The 21,422-nt window shown below is 36.4% G+C and overlaps 1 protein-coding gene across 1 annotated transcript; it reads left to right on the top strand.

Moving 5' to 3' along the window:
* Window positions 1–1,497: 1,497 nt before the first annotated feature.
* On the top strand, window positions 1,498–20,397 carry LOC127541638 (butyrophilin subfamily 1 member A1-like). The gene is made up of 10 exons (XM_051966857.1): window positions 1,498–1,756; window positions 4,850–5,197; window positions 7,848–8,126; window positions 10,529–10,645; window positions 11,925–11,945; window positions 12,715–12,735; window positions 14,603–14,623; window positions 15,820–15,840; window positions 16,595–16,615; window positions 20,303–20,397. The coding sequence occupies exons 1-10, from the start codon at window positions 1,690–1,692 to the stop codon at window positions 20,395–20,397; spliced, it is 1,011 nt and encodes a 336-aa protein (XP_051822817.1). The 5' UTR covers window positions 1,498–1,689.
* The last annotated feature ends 1,025 nt before the right edge of the window (window positions 20,398–21,422 follow it).

Here is a 21,422-nt window from a genome sequence, read left to right as displayed (position 1 = left end):
GACAAGGTAAGGAATGAGATCAAATATTATTAAATATCTACCTATGGACTTTAAAATATTATTTCATTCATAGATATCACTCATTTATAAATATTATTTCATTTGATTCTCAAAACAATCCCAGGAGGTGGGTGTTATTATTATCCTCATTTTATAGTTGAGGAAATTGAGGCAAATGGAATAAGTGACTTGCCCAGGGTCACATGATTGTCTAAGATTTGAACTCAGATCTTCTTCCCTCAGGTCCCAGGACTCTATCCACTATTCCTCTTGCTTTTACTTAGACCAATTGTTAATGTAATTATGAGGACTCTGTCAAGAGAGGCTCAATTATCATGTAAGGTTATAGTTGAATTGTTTTACTTTTTCCTGAGGCAATTGGGATAAGTGAATTGCCCAGGGTCACACAGCCAAGAAGTGTTAAGTGTCTGAGACCAGATTTGAACTCGGATCCTCCTGACTTCAGGGTTCAGACTCTATCCACTGAGCTACCCAGCTGACCCGAACTGTTTTACTTTTCTTTTCCAACAAGTCAGTTAAGAATTTCAGGAAAGATTTCCAAGCCATGACAGTAACTCTTTTGGAAGACACAATGGCCTTTCCAAACCAGGCAGCCTGGGCAGCTGTGTAACCTCATCATTTAGGTTGTGTCCCTAAAGGGGTACGTGTTTTAAGTAGCCTTACTAGCCAGGTGATCTTGGGCACTTTACTTGATCATATTTGCTTAAGTTCCTTATCTGTAAAATGAACTGGAAAAAATGGCAATCTACTCCATATCTTTGCCAAGAAAACCCAAATAGTTCATGAAGAATCAGACATGACTAAAATGACTGAACAACAGCAGCAACAGTGTTCCAGTCACTGTCCTAAGCACTGGGGCTACAAATATAGTCATGGTTTTCAAAGGGTTATATTCTAAGGGCAGAGACAAACCACCAAAAAATGAGGGGGAGTTGTCAATATCTGGAAAGTCAGAAGCCTAGTTGAGAGGGAAAAGATTAGTCATCCTGAATCTCTTCCCAAAATGGAGGCTTCGGGAATAATTTACTTGTAGGAAAAGGTCCTGGAATGTCAGAGAGACATATCCCAGGTATTATAATCTCTTTCAGAGTGAGATGGCAGTTGAGATATAGCGGCAAAGTCCAGATCAGGAACAGAGCTGCCCCTCTAATTAAGTGTGTCAATAATCTATTTTATTTACAGAGCTCTCAAGTGTTTTTCTGACATCAGGCAAACATTTTATGACAGAGTGTTGAAGGGGAAGAAAGGCACCTCTAAAGAATCGATCCCTCAAATTGACTAAGTAGGAGAAACACAATATGACTTTCTCTTGAGAAAAGAGGTTAGCTAATCCTTTATGATGACTGGAATTATTTTCCTATTATGGGACAAAGGTCTCATAACTTCTTGCAACTTTAGCAAACTTTCTGCTTTCGTTTTCTAGGGAAGCTTGGCAGATGCCATGCCTCAGGAGAGCCTGGATGGTCTCATCAAGGGAGCCAGATCTCTGAAGAGGAGGATTCTTTTTTACTAAAGACTAATAGAACCTCCAATTTCCAGCTGGGATTGAAGGAAGCTCAGAGTTTATCGAATCCAATTCCCTTTTCATTCAGATGAAGAAAAAGTCAGAGAAGTTAAAGGACTTGCCTATAGTCACAGCTACAGAAACTCTGATGGGACTATATTGAGATGGAATGCCTTTTACTTCTAGATTTGTCCTTTGTCTTCTTGGTCCTCCTTCCCAGGCCAATTTCGGGTAAGTGGGAGATGTTGTGAAATTCATAGTCACCTTGCTAGCCCCTGCAGGGAGAGATTCTCTATGTCTTTGGGCCTCTCTATAGCTTTTTCTGTTGTAAATCTCTCTTTCCACTTTTCCTTAATATTTGATATTTTCTAAGACAAAGAAGATGTGGGTGATTAAGGAAAAATAGTTGTGTTTAATCACATTTCTATTTCAGATTCTAATCAAGTCAATATCTCTTCATTATATACTGTCATGTTTGCAATATCTCTTGACTGTGAGATTTCAAAGTGATTTTGAACTATTGTGATACATAACCTTATTAGTCAATCCCATTCATTTGCTTCTCAGGGTCAACCTGAAAGGTGCAGGGTCTTGAGCCAATCAATCCATATGTATCTTTTCACCTTCCAGCTTCTTTACTCACCTTAAAAATGAACATTGAGGTCACATTGAATGGGGTAGCAAAGTTTATAAACAGGTGTCCTGGGAGCTGCTTAAGAAAGGTGCTCCCTTCCTCTTTGTCCAGTTCATTTTGGGTATGAAGATTGTCACTAGCTCTTCAGTGCTCCCAATCTGGCTGAATAATTTTACAAAAAAGTTATTTTACAAAGCCTTTTTTTTTTTGCCACATTGATGGTCCCCAAGAACACTGTTGTCATTTGTTTTGTGATGTCTATTATAAAGAGATGTGAGTTCTTTCATTAGAATGTGAATTTCTAAGGGTAGGGATCATGCTGTTGCATCTTTTTATCCCTGAGTTTAGCACAGTGCTGTCACATAGTAAGTGCTTAGCAAATGTTTGCTGATAGACTTATTACTTCTTAAAGAATTGCTCTTCCCCAGAAAGCATCTTAGCAGAAAGATATGACTTTCTTGAAATTATAATTTTTTAGAATTCCCCCAAATGAAAAAATTTTGTAACAAATCGCAGTATTAATTATCTTCTGATTTTGAAACAAGTATTTTATTTCTATCTATATCTTTCTATATATCTTATGCTTCTTATTTTTATCTAACAACCAATAATCCTTCTCTTCTAATAACAATTTTTATAAAAAAGCAGTTTTGGTAGGCTGAGGAGGGAAGTACTATGAAAAAACCAAACAATATCAACAATTTCAGACAGTTCCTGTATCCCACATTCATAGTTTCCCACATCTTTAAGTTGCTGGGTACAAGGTTGATCACCATATTTGAATCCATTCAGTTTTGTCCAAGTCTTTCCATTTAAATTGTTTTATTCATTATGTAGATAGCATTGTGCTGCTGGTTATTTCACTTTGGATCAGTTCAGAAAAATTCTTTCCATGTTTTTCTGAATATTTAATATCTACTCTTTCTTTTAGCAGAGTTAAATTTCATTTTATTCATATTTTGGGCATGTTTGTTTTTATTTCTTTGCTACTATAGAATGTGGATATTTAAGCACATTTAGTACTTTTCTTTTCTGTCCTTGAACTTCTTGTGTCCCTAATATTGTATGGAATCTTTGGGTCAAAGGCTAAGGGCATTCTAATCACATTTAATTATAATTCCAAATTGTCTTTAGAATTGTTGGACCATCTCTCAGTTGTGCCAATAGTTTCTCAGTGTTTCCTGAAGCTTTTAAAATTTCATAACCTAGTAATTTTGATTGTTAATTCTTTTATTACTTATGATTTGAAGCTAATCTTTAATCAGAAGTTAAAAATTTGAAATTCTTTGAGACCAACCTCCTTTCCTCCCCAAATCCTTTCATTATTTATTGTTTAAGGCTAGGCTTTTCATCTTATATATTTATATCAGTTAATTACATATCTTGAACATCAGATTCAAATCAGAGATAATTTATCCAATACTTCCCCCAAAAGGATAGTTTTCCTTTTTATCCTTAACAACCTTGATATTGTTTCTCATTGATAATCTTTTTAAGATTATGTAATTTTGGTTTAGTCTAGCTCAGTTGTGTCTAACTCTTTGTGACCCCATTTGGGCTCATCTTGGCAAAGATATTGGAGTGGTTTGCCATTTCCTTTTCTAAGTCATTTTACAGGCGAGTAACTGAGGAAAACAGGATAAATAAAGTTACTCATGGAGGGTCACACACACTAGTAAGTTTCTGAGCCTGAATCTGAACTTGCGTCTTCCTAACTCCAGGACTAATGTATCATCTAGCTGCCCATCATGTTATATAAGTGATTTAATGAGCATTGAAGATATTCAAAGCAATTTATAAATATGATCTTATATGATCTTATTTTTATCCTCACAACAATCCTGGGAGATAGAGTTTATTATTATCCCTATTTTATAGTTGAAAAAACTGAGGCAGATCAGATATCTGGCTTAGGGTCATATAGTTGGTAAGTACCTGAGACAGGATTTGATCTCAGGTCTTCCTGACTGCACCTTATATTCCATGTCAATTTTATCTTTTGTGATCTCTCTTATCCCAAGTTTGGTTAAGAATTTGCTTCTAGCCATATTTCTTTACCTATTTCCCTCTATTTTAAATAGATTTTTAATGTTTCTTAGACAACTATTCATTTGTAAGTTATTATGGCATCTAGCAAGGTAAAAAGAAGTATTTTATACAATTTATAGTCTCATTTTCATTTTTCAGATGGCTGATTTGGCTATATTTAGAGATAATTAAAATCTAAGGAGAAGTTGGGGCAAAGGAGAAATCTGTTAGCCACCCCAGTTTTAATTGCATGCATGTTCATGATGATTTGTACTTAAATTAACCTTTGACAAAGAAGTCAATGTTTACTATCCCATCAATCTTAGTTCTCTTTCTTTCACTGAGAAAAGTGAGGCGGAGAGTTCACCATTGCTGGTGTTGCCCAATCAGTAGAAAGAAAGCTACTGCTCAGAAACAACATGCTAGTGAATATTGTGTACGATAGGGAGTTTGACTTCTATTGATAGGGAGTTTCTGAGTTTCCTTCAGATGATAAAATTATGTGCTTTATCACATGAGGTCTGGGATTGGATTATTTCTGAATGTATTTTTCCACATCTAAATATTCATGTCTTACTATGTGAGCATACTATATGGCTCTGTTTTATCCCAATTCTTGAATTAATCTTGGGTTCACCTCTGATTCTGTCTATATTTTCCAGGGAAATTCACTGTGATAGGACCACAACAACCAATCATTACCATGGTGGGTGGAGAGGCCATATTCCCATGCCACCTTTCTCCCCAGATCGATGCCCAAGACATGGATGTGATGTGGTTTTATGGAGAGTCTTCACAACTGGTACATCGCTATAAATATAGGCAGGATTATCTGAATCATCAGCACCCATATTATAATGGGAGGACAGAATTTCTTCGAGATGACATTTCCACTGGGAGTGTGGCCTTGAAGCTTCGTCACATTCGTCCCTCTGATGAAGGGAAGTACCGGTGTTTATTTAAAAATTCTACTGCTTATGAGGAAGCAGAATACCAAGTATATGTAGCAGGTGAGTTTGTGCCAGGTGTCCTGGGGCATGTCTGGGTAGGGGAGCAATCTTGGTGTTTTTCTAATGAAAATCCTAAATATCACGCAAGAGGGGCAAAAGTAGGCAGGGCAAGTGTGATCTAAATTTATTTTGGTCAGAGGCAGCTGATTGAACTGGGAGTGTCTGAAGGACTAATCTAAGGATGAAGTTCAAGGGTTAATAGAGTGAAGAGCAGTTTAGATCTGATACAAGTAGCTCAGATACAATAATTAGAGCAATTCAAACCTGGCACATGAATATTGCCAAGAATATTTCTGGGGAAGCAACTAGAGGGAGTCATGGTGTGAAAGATACTTAGTCAAATGTGGGGCTTTAGGTAATAGTTTTGCTCATAGTGGTGTATATTGACCACTTCAATACCTGTCTATGCAGGTCTATGTACTGTCTATGCAAACCAGGAAAGCAGAGAACACATCTCTCTCTGGATCATATCACCTTGAAAGCATCTAAAATGTAAACTACATGGAACCAGCTGCTAGGTGAAAAACTTCGAGGTGAAAAAATCTGATGCTTGGGAAAGTAATTGTTCACCCAATCTTAAACCCTAACATGAAGTTTAAATTCAGGAAATAGGTTGTAAAAATGAACAAACAACAAAAAAGGAACCTGAGTATAAAGAGCTATTGTGATGATAGGGAAGGTCAAGACAAAAACTAAAAAGTAAAAAATGACATAAAAATATGCCAAAATATTAAAAGAAAAAGATTGGTTACAAAGCCCAATAATTTCTAGAAGAGATAAAAATGATTAAAAACAAACTAAAGTGATTGAAAAAATCAAATAAGAAGCAGAAACAAAATTGGAGGAAATAAGAGCAATGTAAGAACATTATCCAAAAAGAATAAAGAGTTGGGAAAAAGAGGGATAAAAATACTGAAGAACTCCTTAATAAAAATAGCCAAATAGGAAAAAAAAAGATACTGTGACTCACTGAATAAAATCTCTAAAAAAAAGAGAATTGTTTAAATCACTGCTTGAGACATTATGAAACAATAAAACAAAGCCAAAAGAATGAAAAGGTGAAAAATCTGAAATATTTTATGGGAAAAAAACAACTGACCTAGAAAATAGATAGAGAATAGTTCTTGGACTATATGAAATCCATAATAAAAAATCCTATATACCATATTTCAAAAAATTATCAAGGGTACCTGCGCATATGTCTTAGAAAAAGACAACATAATAGAAATGGAAACAATCCACTAATATTCTCCTGAAATTCCAAAATAAAAACTCTTACAAATATTGTAACTGAACTCCAGAATCTTGGGGTCAAGGAGAAAATATTTCAAGTAGCCAGAAAGAAATAATTCAAATACAATAAAGCCAGTCAGGCTTACACAAATTTGATGACTTCTACATTAAAGTGGATTGTGAGAGTAGGATATTCCAGAAAACAAAGGAACTAGGACAACAATCAAGAATACCCAGTAAAACAGAATGTAATCCTTTAAGGGGAAAGCAAATATTCAATGAAATAAAGGACTTTCAAACATTGCTTAAAAAAAAAAAAACTAAAGCTGAATAAAATTTTGGTGTCCAAATATAAAACTTAAGAAAAGCATAAAAAGATTAATAGGAAAAAGAAATTGTAAGGAATTCAATAAGGTTAAATGGCTTGTATTCCAAAATGGAATGATGATATTGTAATCTCCAAGTTCTGTATCTTAATTAAGGCAATTAGCCAGTCTGCTTTTACTGAGAGTATGAACATGATTCTGTTATGTTGTCATGATATAAAAAAAGGAAAGGATAAAAAAGAGGGATGTACTAGGACAAGGGGGAAATTATCTCATATAGAAGAGGCTTGCAAGGAAGAGTTTTTACAATGGAGGGGAAAATAGATTGATGGGAGAAGCAGGCAATGTTTCATCTGATCCTCATTTGCACTGGCTAAAAGAGGGAAGATCATATGTGCATGGTTAGTTGGGAATAGAAAGCCACTTACCTAACAGGAAAAGAGGAGAGAAATGAGATGCCAGAATAGAGAGGGGTGATAAGAGGGAGAAAACAGTTTAAGGGAGGGAGTGTCCAGAGACAAAACAGCCTTCTGACAAAGAATAGAATAAAAAGAAAAAAAGAGAGAATGATAAACAGAAGAAAATAAGATGGAGTTACACAGCAATCATGACTATGATTATGAATGAGGTGAATTCACACATCAAACAGAAGCAAAAGCAAAATGCATTAATATGGAAATGTTTTTCATGACTTCATATGTATAATGCATATCATATTCTGGTAATGAATAGTGGAAGGGCTGGAGGGAAGGAAAAAATTTTGAGCTGGAAATAAAAAAATGAATGTTAAAATATTTTTAAAAAGTGGCATAATTGAACAAAAGATAGGATCCGACTAAGAGTCAGTAATGGAATGACCACTTGCTCTATTGTAGTTGTTCAATTTCAGGCATGTCCAACTGTTGCCAAAGAAAACACTAATTGGAAATACATATTGTCATCCCAGACATAGAAACATATTGTGTGTTTTTCTCATTTGATGCTTTCTCAATAATAATATTTTATAAGACATAATAATGAGGAATAAGATAAAAATTCCTCTTGAATATTTCCTCTAAGAATTTTACTTTTTTGTTGCTTTCCTTTCATAGGCAAAGGTTCTGCTGCTCACATACACATTGTGAATGATGGAAATAAAAGTCTTAGGCTGGTATGCACATCTACAGGGTGGTACCCAGAGCCTGAAGTTCAATGGAGAAAAAACCAGGAAAAGTTATTGCCACAAGACACTATGATCAAGAAGAAAGAAAATGGACTATTTTCTGTTGAAACATCAATCACAGTTTCCATCAATTCCACAGTGAATGTTTCTTGTTTCATTGGGAACCCTCTCCTCAGACAAAAGTTGGAAGCAAGTTTTTCTCTGTCAGGTTAGTTCCCTCCCTGAGCACTAAGGACAACTTTGTGAACAGAGTAGACATTTTGGTAGAAAGGGGAAGAGAAAAACTCAGGATTTCCAAATATTTCTCCCATTCGTGCATCATAATGCCAACATTTCTGCCTTTAAGACTCATAAGATTTCAGATATAGAAGGAATTTTAAAAATGATGCAATCTAACCTTTTCATTTTACTTATGAAGAGACTGAGAGTAAGGGTAGTAAAATTACTGCATTCGTCTATAAACATTTACTAAGTACCGCTTATATTCCATGTACGTGTTAAGTTTTAAGGGAATATGAAGAAAAGAAATAAAAGAACAACCCAACAAATAAAATAAAAACCCACCCCAAATCAGTCTTTATTCTCAAAGTGCCCACAGATTAATGTGGGGGAGGCAACAGGCAAGCATCTGTGTACAAACAATATATATGCCCAGTAAACTGGAGGTGAACCCAAAGGGAAGCAGTGACATGACGAAGGTTTTGTGGATAGGCTCTCTCCTTTGCAGGGAATATATCTCTTCTTGCTACCACCTAGTGGCTAGTCACCTCAAATGATGAGAGTGACCAAGAGTTCCTCTGCTCATGAGCCTTGTGCCCCACTTCTCCTGCTGGGTGTAGTGTCCTTTCAGGAAAAAGGGGCCTGCCATCCTCTTCCCCAAAGCATATTTCCTTGTCCCAAAAGAAAGATTTCCATCTGTGGCAGCACAAGATAACTTCCCACTTCCTGCTGCCAGTGCAATCTCTCAACTGATATGTGGAGAACCTCCAGTGCAAAGAGCAACAATCTACTTTTTGAGTTCAGATCCACAGCATCTGTCCTTTGAGGGAAGAGGAATGGAAAAATTAGTGATGAATGGGACAACATTCTCCTTCTCTGAAGTTTGCTCTCCATCTGCTGCACCATTTTCTTGTCTAACCTCCACCTTCTGAGGGAGGAGGAGTAGTGAAGCAAGATCAGCCATCTTGTCATTTGACCATGTCTCTTTCATTTCTGCTGCCTTTGCCTCTATCCCCAATATCCAAGTTTTGTTTTGGAAGAGAGGTGCTCTCCTCTCAATGATGAACATCCTCATGCCTGTCCATGCCATTCACAATCTCAGGATTCTGAACTTCTACAGATCATCTTCCAAAGCCCATCCCACCTCTGTAATCCAAGTTCTTATTACTATTTCAATCAACTCTCTCCAAAATTTTAATCAAATATCACCCAGCTTTTCCAATGTACGTTTTGCCATATGATAGGTAACAGACTTCTCTTCATCCTAAGTCTTTTTCTCTACCACTCTTTCTGTCTTCTATATCCTTCTCTTACCTGGCTGCCCCTGGATGACAAAGTTTCCTTGGCTATTATTTCCAATATTGACTCTTTCTTTACTCATTAGCCAATGAGTCACTGGTCAAAATGGGGAAATTACATTTTCCTTGTTCCACATTACCATTTCTAGGCTTTCCCTCTACTTCCTTTTCTCAATAACTTTTCTTCTTTGAGTTTCATGAGTTTAATTTTAATAAAATGTTTTTATTTATAATTCTATATATCTTATTTTATGCTTTTAAAAACCTGATTCTGAAAAGCAATCCATAGGCTCCATCAGTCTGATAAAGTGATTCAGGACTCACAAAAGATTAAGATGCTCTCCACTGGGAAGAAGAGATAGAATATGCTAGGTATCTGCTTTGATGATAATCTTCCTCTAAGGCTATTTTGACCATTGAAGCAAAAAGATATTTATAGAGCAGAGCAGACATGCCCAAGACCACCAGTGCTATGGTTCCTCATTTTAATCCAAATTCTTTCTGTCTTCATCTCAATTTAGCCATTAAACATTCCATTGCTTTTTATACTGAAATGCTCTTTATGTGTGAAGGGCTGTCCTTCTACACATATGCAGTACACACAAAGGCAGTGCTCTTTTTCCTTCTCAATTAATTGGTTGCAATCAGTTAACAAGCATTAACTAGTTTCTATGTGACTGGCACTATCCCAAACTTCAGGAATAAAATGAAAGGCAAAAGGCAATCTATGTTTTCAACATCTCACAGTCTCACAGATTTAGGTTTTTATAGTTTCCATTTGAACCAAAAATTCATTCCTCTTTGGAGCATTAGCCATATAGCTTCTATTTCTGGCCCCATAGGTTGCCTTCCCTGCTGTGCTAATACCCAGATCAAAGAAGAATCTATGTTTGCAGGAGCTCAGAAAATCAGGGGCCATCCTCTAGAGCCATTTGGGAGTTGGGGATGGGATGATCCAAGATTTAGTTCTTTTTCTGTAAAATGAGGAGATTTTACTATTTAGTGGAATCACCAAATTGAGCACTAATTTAGTGATCACTAAACCCTTCTACACTTGATTCTATCATATAACTCTATGGTTTGAATTTTTCAGATGCCTTGTTTCCAAATGACACTCCCTGGATAGTGATATGGATTGTCACTGTGGTCCTTCTCAGCAGTGTGATTCTCATCCTTATTTTTGTGATCTGGAAGTTAAAAAAAGTCAAAGGTAAAGATCTGTGCAATGTGGATTATTCCAGCATCATGCAGAACCTAGAGATTCTGAAACAGAGAATGCTCAAACAAGGGCAATCCCTCTGTCAAAACAGGTTGGTTCCCTCTAGGCAAGTAAGGGTGTTCACAAATTGTTGAGAGCACTGATTGATGAAGGGCTTCTTTAGGGCTGCACAACAGGCACGTGGCAAAAGCAACTCTCAGGACTTTCTGATTTGAAAATAGCTCCTCATTTACTATTGCATGCTTTTTCAAAATATATACAAGTACATTTGGCATATTATATATGTACAATATACTCACATACATAAATATATATGCATAGACATATATATGTATATATACAAATATATATGTATATCTATCTATCTATGTATATCTTTATCTAGATATTTTGATTAGTAGAAACACTCAAATTAACGACAAAGGACATATTAAGAAAGATGTCACCACATGACAATATACTGGAACTAGTTACAGAATTATTATATATGATCCAAAATTTCTCCAAGATATTTCTTCTACTTGGTTGAAGTCTCCTGATCTTTTTATTTTGTGAATAGATAATTTAATGTCTTATCCCTTGTAATTTTGTTCAGGACACCTAGAAATTAAATTGATTAGGTGTTCCCCAAATCAACAAAGTCATCCAGTCTCCCTAATTTGTACAGATGAAACCATTAAAGCTTGGATTTTTTTCTGTGAAGAATTTGCTGTGTCAAAACACAGTTTCTTAATTAAAAAATTGACACAATAATGGAAATTTTGAAAAAGGGAGTGGATAGAAAGCCAAAAAAAAAGAACTATCTAGTAGGAAGTTGGTATTATCTAAAAATGACAGATTAAATGTGAAAGTGACCTTAGAGGCCACAACGTTTCACTTTATAGGTTTCACTTTACAGATGAGAAAATAGAGTTTCAGAGATGTTATGATTTTTTAAAGTACATAAAAATAACAAGGGTGGGAGCTGTACTTTAAAAAAACATAACATCTCGGAAGCTCTATTTTCTCATCTATAAAATGAAATGAGAAAATAGCTTTCCCAAGATGACAAAATGAATTACTATGAGAACAGGTTCCTGATTTAAGTCTTTTGAACTCTATTTCAAAGATCTATTTATTGGAGAATTGAATTGGATTCTATTTCTATTCATTGGATAATAGAAATATTAAAAGAGGCAATCCAAATGTTGCAAATGCATAACAGAGCCTAATTAATTCTCTCTCTCTGCTCTCTCTTCTTTTATATTTCTCTTCTGCACACTCTTTGCAGGTGTGAATAAAGATGAGCTTGGTGAGTAATATTTTCCTCTTCATTATCCAAATATTAGTATATGATATACGACATAGCAGTTGAGGATGCTGACAACTAAAATGATCAGGAGATCCCTAATTAATGAACAAATTCTTATCGGTAGAGAGAAGAACTTGACAACCTAGATTTTCCTGTAAGTACTTGTTTTGTCAAAACACTGATTCATGGATAAAAAGTCAGTGAATTAGAGCACTATTAAATGAGGCATCTTGTGGAAAATGGTAAAATTATCACATTATAGATGGAAAATCAGAAGTGACCTAATAGTCCATGAAGTTCTCTGGCTTCATTTTGCAGATGAGAAAGTAGAGGTTCAGAATGGTTATCACTGTGTAAAGATTCCAAAGATCATGAATGTGAGGGCTGGGATAGAGTCAAACATTGTTAGATGATAAGGAAATTTAGAGATTATGTACTACAACTCTATTGCTTTACAAAAAGAAAAAGTGAGAAAAATACTTTCAAAAGCTGAGAGAATAGATGATTATGAGAACAATCACTCAATCTATGCCTTTTGAATGCTAGGTCAGTGGTTTATTCCCCAATAGCAATATGCTTGAAAACTCTTTAGAACAGAAGTATGAATTGAGGTATCCCCTGTGTTGGAAATGAATAACCCAGAGGAAACAATTTCTCTCTCTCTCTCTCTCTCTCTCTCTCTCTCTCTCTCTCTCTCTCTCTGTCTCTGTCTCTGTCTCTGTCTCTCTGTCTCTGTCTGTCTTTCTGTCTCTGTCTCTCTTCTTTCCAGGTGTGAATAAAGATGAACTTGGTGAGTAATATTTTCTTCTTAATTATCCAACTATTTTTATATGGTGATATAACATACCAGTAAAGGATGCTGACAACTGAGTTTGTCAGGAGATCTGGGATCAATGAACAAATCTGGGACCTCATATTTGTAGAGAGAACTCAACAGCCTCAATTTTCCTAGAACATATTTGTTGTGTCAAAACATTGATTCATGGACCAAAAAATGGATATTTTGAAAAATGTCAGTGAATTGGAGCACTATTAAAGGAAGCATCTTGTGAAAATTGGTAAAATCATTGCATTATAGATGGGAAATCTAAAGAGTCCATGCACTTTAATGACTTCATTTTACAGATGAGAAAGTAGAGGTTCAGAGTGGTTATCACTGTGTAAAGATCCTAAAGATCATGAGTGTGGAGCTGGTACAGATTCAAACATTGTTAGACAATAAGGAATCTTAGAGATTATATACTACAACTCTATGACTTTACAAAAGGAAAAAGTGAGAAAAATGCTTTCCAAAGCTGAAAGAATAAATGATTATGAGAACATTCACTCAATCAATCTATGCCTTTTGAATGCTAAGTCAGGACTTTATTCCTCAACATCAATAAGCATGAAAGCTCTTTAGAACAGAAGTATCAAACGAAGCATCCCCAGTACTGAACATATATAATCCAGAAGAGCTAATTCTCTGATTCTCTCTTGTTCTCTCCTTCTCTCTCTGTCTCTCTCATTTTTTGTCTCTCTTCCCCCCTTCTCTGCCTCTCTCTCTGTCTCTCTCCCCTACTCTCTCTGTCTCTCTTTCCCTGGGCCTGTTTGTCTCTTTTCCTCTCTCTGTCTCTTTATTTTTCTCTGTTTCTCTGTCTCTGTCTGTTTCTCTATCTATATCTCTCTCTCTTTCTGTCTCTCTCCCTCTTCTCAGGTATGTATAAAGATGAACTTCATGAATAACATTTTCTTCATTATCCAAATATTTATTCATATATCATTAGAATAGGATGATACTACACATCAATACAGAATGCTGGCAATGAGTTGATTAGGAGACCTCCAAATTAGTGATCCAATTCAGGATCTCTAATTTGTAGAGAATATAATTTGACTGCCTGGATTTTTCTTGCACAGTGTTTGCTTTGTTACAACATTGTTTGTTTGACAAAACAATGGAGTTTTGAAAATAGTCATTGAATGGGTACATGACAAAATGAGCCACCTTGTGGAAATTGGTAACATTGTTGAATTATAGATCTAAAGTAAGAAGTGACTTTAGATGTGCAGAATTATAGATCCAGAGAGGTTTTCAATAAGATCATGAATGTGCAAGCTGGAATAGATTCAAACATTATTAGATTATAAGGAATCTTCATGTGCTACAAGACATTCACTTTATAAATGGAAAAATTGAGAACAGTCCCTGATCTATGTCTTTTGAATTTTACTTCAGTACTTTATTCCTCAACATCAATAAGCCTGAAAATACCTTAAAACAGATGTACCAAATGAGGCATCTCCCATATTGTAAATGGATTGATAATTCAGAGAAATTAAATCTCTGACACTGTTCTCTATCTATTTCTCTGTCTCTCTCTTTCTCTCTTTCCTTTGCTGTTGTGGGTAAAGATGAATTTGTAATTGTGAGTAATATTTTCTTCTTCATTATCCAAATATTTGTAAATGAAGGATATCAGTGGAGGATGCTGAGAATGTTGGAATTTGATAATTCTGAGAAGCTAATTTTTTGACAATTTTTCTTTCTTTCTTTCTCTCCCTCTCAATGTCCGGGAATTTTCCCCTCTCTCTTTCTCTTTTTCTCCTCTCTCTATCTTTTCTTTCTCTCCATCTCTTTTTGCCTTTCTCTTTTTGTCTTTCTCTACCCTTACTAGGTATCAAAAAAGATGACTCTGGTGAGTAATATTTTCTTCTTCAATATCCAAATATTTGTATATGGTGATACAACACATCACTGGAGAAGGCTGCCAATTGAATTGATGAGGTGACCCCCAAATGGATGAACCAATACAGGATCCCAAATTTGTAGAGAGGAGAAATTGACAGGCTCTATTTTCCTCTAAATGTTTGTTTAATCAAAACACTATTTCATGGACAAAAGAATGAAAAATTTGAACAAAGTCAGTGAATAGGAGCACTACTAAATAAAGCATTTTAGGGAAATTGGCAAGATCATCAAATTCTAGATGGGAAATCAGAAGTGACCTAAGAAGTACGGAGTTCTATGATTTCATTTTACAAGTGAGAAAGTACAGATAAGGCATAGTTATCATTTTCTAAAATTCATAAAGATCATGAATGTGGAGCTGGGATAGATTCAAACATTCTTAAATGATAAATTATCTTAGAGATTATATACTAAAATGATGCCACTTTACAAAAGGAAAAGTTAGAAAATGGCTTTCCAAAGCTGATAAAATGATTGTAAGAGTCCCTCAATATATGTATCTTTTGAATGCTAGTTCAGGGTTTTATTCATCAATATCTATAAGCATTAAAACTTTTTAGAAGTATCAAATGAGGCATCCCTATACTGGAAATGGATATTCAGAGAAGCTAATTATCTGACATTCATTCTCTGTCTCTGTCTCTGTCGTTGTCTCTCTGTCTGTCTCTGTCTGTCTTTTTGTTTCTCTCTCTCTCTCTCTCTTTCTCTCTCTCTCTCTCTGTCTATGTTGCTTTTTCTCTTTTTCTCTGCATCATTCACCCACCCCTCAGGTGTAAGCAAAGGTATACCTGATGAGTAATAACTACTTCAACATTTTCAAATATTTGCACTTGGTATATATTTGCTATATATAAAAGGGAAAAATAAAAGGAACTGAGGTGATCTATATAGTCCTAACTTGGGAAAATGTCTTTCCCAAGATCTTAAAATAATGTAATTTGAGAATATCCCACTCTTCTATGTTCTTTAACATATAATTCCGTATCCGTTCATCAAGATCAAGAAGCATCAATATTTTGGATAATAGATGCAATAGAAAAGACATTTGAATTGTACTAAATGGACATTCCAGTGAAACTAATTTTATCTCACTCTGTCAATGTATTTTTTCTTTTTCTCCCTATCTCTTTCCCCATCCCTCAGGAATGAGAAAAAATTCAACAGGTGTGTAATATCTTCTTCATTATTGAAATACTTCTATGTGGCGATACTTTGGAGTAGGGCAGGATACAGGGAAATATGCTGATGAATATCAATGCACCCATCTAACCTACACTTTAATAGAGGGGACAACTTGTGTGTTTTGATTTTCCTCTGATGAATCTTGTTTTGTTTTGCAAAAGAGTTAATTTTTAATTAATTGACAAAATAATGAATATTTTGAAAAAAGTCAGTGAAGGGGAAGCATTGGGACATGAGGCATCTAGTGAAAGTCAGTGTGATTTTAGTTTTATATATTTCATTTTGGACATGACCTTAGAGGCAAGTCACTCCTTAGCATTATGGATGAGAAAATAGATTGTTGGTCATGTTATCACTTCATAAAAGTAACAGAGCTCTTTAGTATAAGACTTGAAATAAAATAAAATATGCTTCAACTACAAAACAACCCAGAGATTATATGGGATTATATGGGGGGATCCCTGTTATTTTGCAGATGAAAAAAGGAAAAATGTCTTTCCCAAGAATATAGGGTTAAGTAAGTTGAGAACTGTTCCCTAATCTATGTTGTTTAACTTGTAATTCGGTATGCCTTCTTCAAGATCAAGAAGTCTAAATATTTAGGCAAATAGGTATATTAAAAGAGGCATAGTAAAAGTAGTCAATAGATAATATATAGGAGCTAATTTTCCCTCTCTAACTTTGTCTCAAATCTATGTTTCTCTTGGTCCTCAACTCTCTTTACTCTACTTTTCAGAGTTGAAAAAAGATGCAACTGGTGAGTCATGTCATCTTCTTCATAATCAGATGATATGGACATGATAATATCATGTAGCAATGGAACGTTTAAGAAAATGATCTGAACAGTATGATCTTCTTGTCACTGTAGCTATTTAACCTCAATTTTTGGAAAGGGGAGATCTTGTCTGTTTTGATTTTCCTCTGCAATATTTGTTTTGCCCAAAGTGTTTCTTCATTGATTGATATAATAATGGAAATTTAAAAAAATCAGTGAATGAGATATATTGGATCAAAAGGCAACTGGGGAAGTCAGTATGATCTTTGTTTTATGGATTAAATGTTGGAAGTGACCATAGAAGTTGATCAGTCCACAGTTTTATTGATGAGAAAATTGATCTTTAATGAAGAGATCATTTATTAAATATCACAGGCATCATAATTGTAAGACCTGAGTTCGATTCAAATGTGTATAGATTATACAAAATCTCAAGAAACTACGTGGGATGATTCTTGTTACTTGAGAGACAGAAAAAGAAGAAAGTGTCTGTCCCAAGGCTTTAGAATGAACCCATTTGAGAACAATTACCTGATATATGTATTTTAACCAATGATTCATATTCCTCAATATCAAGAAGTCTGAATATTCTAAAAGATAGACATATTAAAAAAGGCATTCCAACTGAATGTAAAGAACAATCCAGAGAAGCTAATTTTACCCATCTCTCTGTGTGTTTCTCTTTCTGTTTATCACTTTCACTCATCCTTTGGGTTTGAGCAAAGATTCAACTGGTGAGTAATATCTTTTTCATTTTTCAATATTTATGTGTTGATATGTAAAGTCTGGGCTAGCTCCCTGGAGGCCACAGGAATAGTTGGAGTCAGAATAAGTAAAAGTCCTTGGTTTTTAGGGGAGAAGTGAAGGAGATGGACAAAACTTTCAGAAGTTTTGCCAAGGATCCCTCCTTGATTTAGAGTCCAGAATCTCTATATTTTTGTCCTCTTCTTCCTGTGGCCAAGTGAAGTTCTCTTGTCTCTCTCACCCTAACCCCTAATCCTTACCTACAATTCTCTTAATTCCAAACATGGAGCCAGCATTAACTGTGAGAAGAGCAATTCAAAACATATGCTAATAGTCATTGTCCAATGGGTAATTAGCCTTAAGTGTTCGGTTGTCTGATTCAAGTGCACCTATTCAAAGTTTCAGCCCTTTACATTGATATTGTATAGTAAAGGGAAATGAGCTGATTGGTGTTGTGTCTTGCTTTCTAGAGCCCCCAAGTTGGGATGATAAAACATATTGTGCTTTCTAGAGCTCCCATGCCAGGGTGGTTAAAATATACCATCTTAGTGAAGGAGTGACAAGGCAAGACTTCTGAGATGGTTAAAATAAAGAATTCATTTATTCCAGGTTCTTTCACCCTCATATACTCTCATACCCTATAACCAAAGCAGAACTGCGTATGCACTAACTATATACTGTGTATGTGAGACCACATAAACAACTTGCTATTGTATGAAGGTGACTCTTTTCCACCTGGTATCATTCTGCTTCAACTACCACACAGGTTATCACTGCCCCCTGACTTCTCAGGAAGGGCAATAACCCTTAGGGGAGATAGGAAGCCGAAGCAGATGTTGTTAGCAAGATCCCCCTGGGCTGAAAGGTATTATACCCAAATTTCCCTCACTGTTTGTGACCCTCTACATCTCACCCTTTCTTTTGTTTTAATTGAAGCAGGTATATATCAGTGGTTAAATCCATCACCATGTGAGAAATCACACAGGCAATTTGTAATATCATATAAGCAAGTAGTAACATCAAAAAGAATATGAATAAACAAAATACTATAAAGATTTCCATGAGTCCCAGAAGGAAAGTGTAGAAAATAACTATCAATTCACAACCAAACATACACCTTCTTCAACAGCCAAGAGATAGTTCAAAGACAATCTATTGTCCATCACTTTATGTGTCAAGGAATCCAATGAATTCTGCAGGTTTTGAAGTCCTGCATCAGTCTCATTAATAATTATTTTTGATATTATGAGTTAATTGCCACACACATAGGGTTAACAGCCATGCTCTTTCAGTAGTGGACACAGTCAGCAATGGAACCGTCTGATGTTTCTTGGGTCTTTTCCTTCATTTCAAGGATCTTTTCTTTTTCCATCTCTTTCTGATAGAAAATATGGCTCATTGGCAACCATCTGATTCCTTCTCTATCTGTAGAGATACAAGCAAACTCTCTCTTCCAAGCGGTAAAGCTATCTGGTCCCTTCCATTTACCACTTTCTGGGTCTCTCCACATCACCTGGCAATTATCTAAAGATAGTGGAGATGCTTGCATTGGACACTGCCCTTCTGGTGGGTTATAAAACCTGTCTGCCAGAGCCAGTGCATCTTTGTCAAAAATCAAAAAGATAAAGTATGAAGAGCTAAATTTAAAAGTTCTCTAAGGTTACCTATGGCTCCCTCTCTCTTTTGCTTTTGGAGGAGCATCTTGATGTCTCTGTTTCTCTTCTCTACTATTGCCTGTCCTTGAGGGTTAAAAGGCATGCCAGTAGTGGGTAAACTCTGAAACTGTGCACAAAAATGTGCAAAATGTATAAAAGTGTATGCAGATCCATAATCTGTTTTTATTGTTTGTGACACATTCATAACTCCAAAAGCTTGTATAAGGAATTCAGTGGCTACTTGAGCTGGTGTCTATTACAACATGGGTTTCTTTTTTTACAGCAAATACAAGGGAATTCCAAGGACAAGAAGGTTGTAAGTGTCCTTGGTCAAGTTGCTCCTGTACTGTATCTAATAAGGCCTGAATTTTTTCACTTATTAAGGGCCACTCTTCCACCCACATTAGTGGATCAGTTTTCCACTGAATGGGAACAAGTGAGAGTGAAGGCAGACCTTCATAGCAGCCCTCCCTAAAAATCCAAAGTCCTTAATTCAGCCCTTGGAGGAGAGCTGAAACTCTTGAGTCAATGCACTACAGTCAGGACAGCCAAGCACTTGAGGCTAACTATTGTTTGGACAATACTCTATGGATATATGCTTGGAAAATGGCCCTTCTCACTATCCTGTGCTGGCTCGATGATTGGTGTATACAGAGAATTGTAGGAAGGACTAGGGGGCGGAGTAAGATGAGTCAGGGCCACTTTTGTGGTGGAAGAAGAAGAAGGAGGTTACAGAAATTCTGCTTCCATCCCCTTCACTTCTACCCCTAAAGACCAAGAATAAAGACTAAGGACTTTTGCTTATCCTGACTCCGGCTGATTCTAAGGTATCCTGGGTGCTAGTGTGGTCGTCACACTTAATTGTCATCCTAACTTTTGTAAGATGTCTCTTCCCCATAGGTTGATAGGGATTTTTTTTTTACACAAGAAGAGTAAAAACACCTGTTTTATCTTCAGATTTCCATCTCAAAGGGGTAGCATGAAGTTCAGCTACTATTGATCCTCCTATGTCAGACATATGGGTGTTTGTCATGATCTTTGGCCAGTGACTGGGATATTGGCTACACACTCTCCAGTTTCCCAAATCAGTGTATGGATAGAGACTGTTTTGTAAGCACTCTCAGGAGGTGAAATGGTTCAGCCATTTATGTGTGGAGGCGAGGTGTCTATAGGCCAGACAGGGACAGGTTTCAGCTCTCCAGGGGGCAACTCGGTAGTCCCAGCAGCATACAGCTCTATTCTCCCTAATTGTAATCCACTTCCCCCATAGGCTTCCTTAAAGACTCTCTGGGTATAATAACAGTTGCCATCAAGCCCCAAGTGTTTTTTGCCAGGGGCCCTAGAGCTGAGCCCCACCTCTTGTAATGAACACGTGGCAGGGGATGGACAAACAGGATGGTGCTAATGGTATCATTGCCCCTTCCACTCTTCATCCTCCACCCTGCCTTCTCTCCCCCTCCTCCCTCCCAGCCCCCCCATGAGGGCAGAATTGAGGGAGGAGGGTCAAGAGATGGAGAATAACCTAAGAATGCATGCTCACGTGTAGGCAGAATTGAAAATGAGTTTTGAAGGTGAAAAGCAAGTTCATCAGCAAATTATTTAACTTAATTCCTTTTCTGCCCAAAAAGGCAGTGGTACTTAAGATACTTAACTTTCTTCTCACCCAACTGGCCATGCCCTGCAATTTCCGAGAGCAGTAACAAACTATATAAATCAGTAAAATACTAAAAAAGACTTCCTTAGCTCTGCCCCATGTGCTTATTCTCCTGGGCTACAGGCACCAGCTCTGCTTGCTTTTCTCCTCATACTTCCTGGTTTGACCACCCAAATTAAAATCTTCCCTTGTCTTAAAAGTTGTAGGATTCCTTAAAACCAATTATACTCCATTGTATTCAGTGTTCTCCCACTAACTTCCACATCTCTGGCTCCAAAATTTCCTTCTTTTAAAGCCACAGAGATGTGCACTCCAGTGATCTGCTTCTGAGTTCTCAACAAACCTTGCTTCTCTGTCAACCTAACTAAGCCTGCTTCATACTTTCCTGGGGGAGAAGAGGCTTTTTTCTTAGTATTTGCCCCGTTTCAGCTGAAAAGCAAAAGTGACTAGATTAGCCCTCACCCAATTCTCCTGCTTGCCTAGTTCTATACTTACCTTATTCCTAAGATCACAGGGACTTTTCCACTGAACTCCTCCCTCCCCACATCTTGTCAGTTGAGCTGATATGGGACCTAGAGTCCCAGGTTTGGGCACTAAATGTTGTGTCCTGCTTTCTAGAGTCCCCACACTGGGGTGTTGTGTGCTTTCGAGAGTCTTCAAGTGACAAAATGTGTAATGGGCTGAGCTTGAGTTGATGTACTGAGGTCCCAAGTACATGAGGCTAAATAGTAATTGG

This window comes from Antechinus flavipes, chromosome 6, assembly GCF_016432865.1.
Source record: "Antechinus flavipes isolate AdamAnt ecotype Samford, QLD, Australia chromosome 6, AdamAnt_v2, whole genome shotgun sequence".
NCBI lineage: Eukaryota > Metazoa > Chordata > Mammalia > Dasyuromorphia > Dasyuridae > Antechinus > Antechinus flavipes.
Note: the sequence above shows the minus strand (reverse complement) of the source record. Positions and strands in the feature narration are given on the sequence as shown.

Coding starts and splice junctions, on each gene's coding strand:
- LOC127541638 (XM_051966857.1), top strand. CDS start 1,690: ATGGAATGCCTTTTACTTCTAGATTTGTCCTTTGTCTTCTTGGTCCTC. Junction 8,127..10,528: donor AGCAAGTTTTTCTCTGTCAG/GTTAGTTCCCTC, acceptor TGAATTTTTCAG/ATGCCTTGTTTCCAAATGAC. Junction 10,646..11,924: donor GAAGTTAAAAAAAGTCAAAG/GTAAAGATCTGT, acceptor CACTCTTTGCAG/GTGTGAATAAAGATGAGCTT.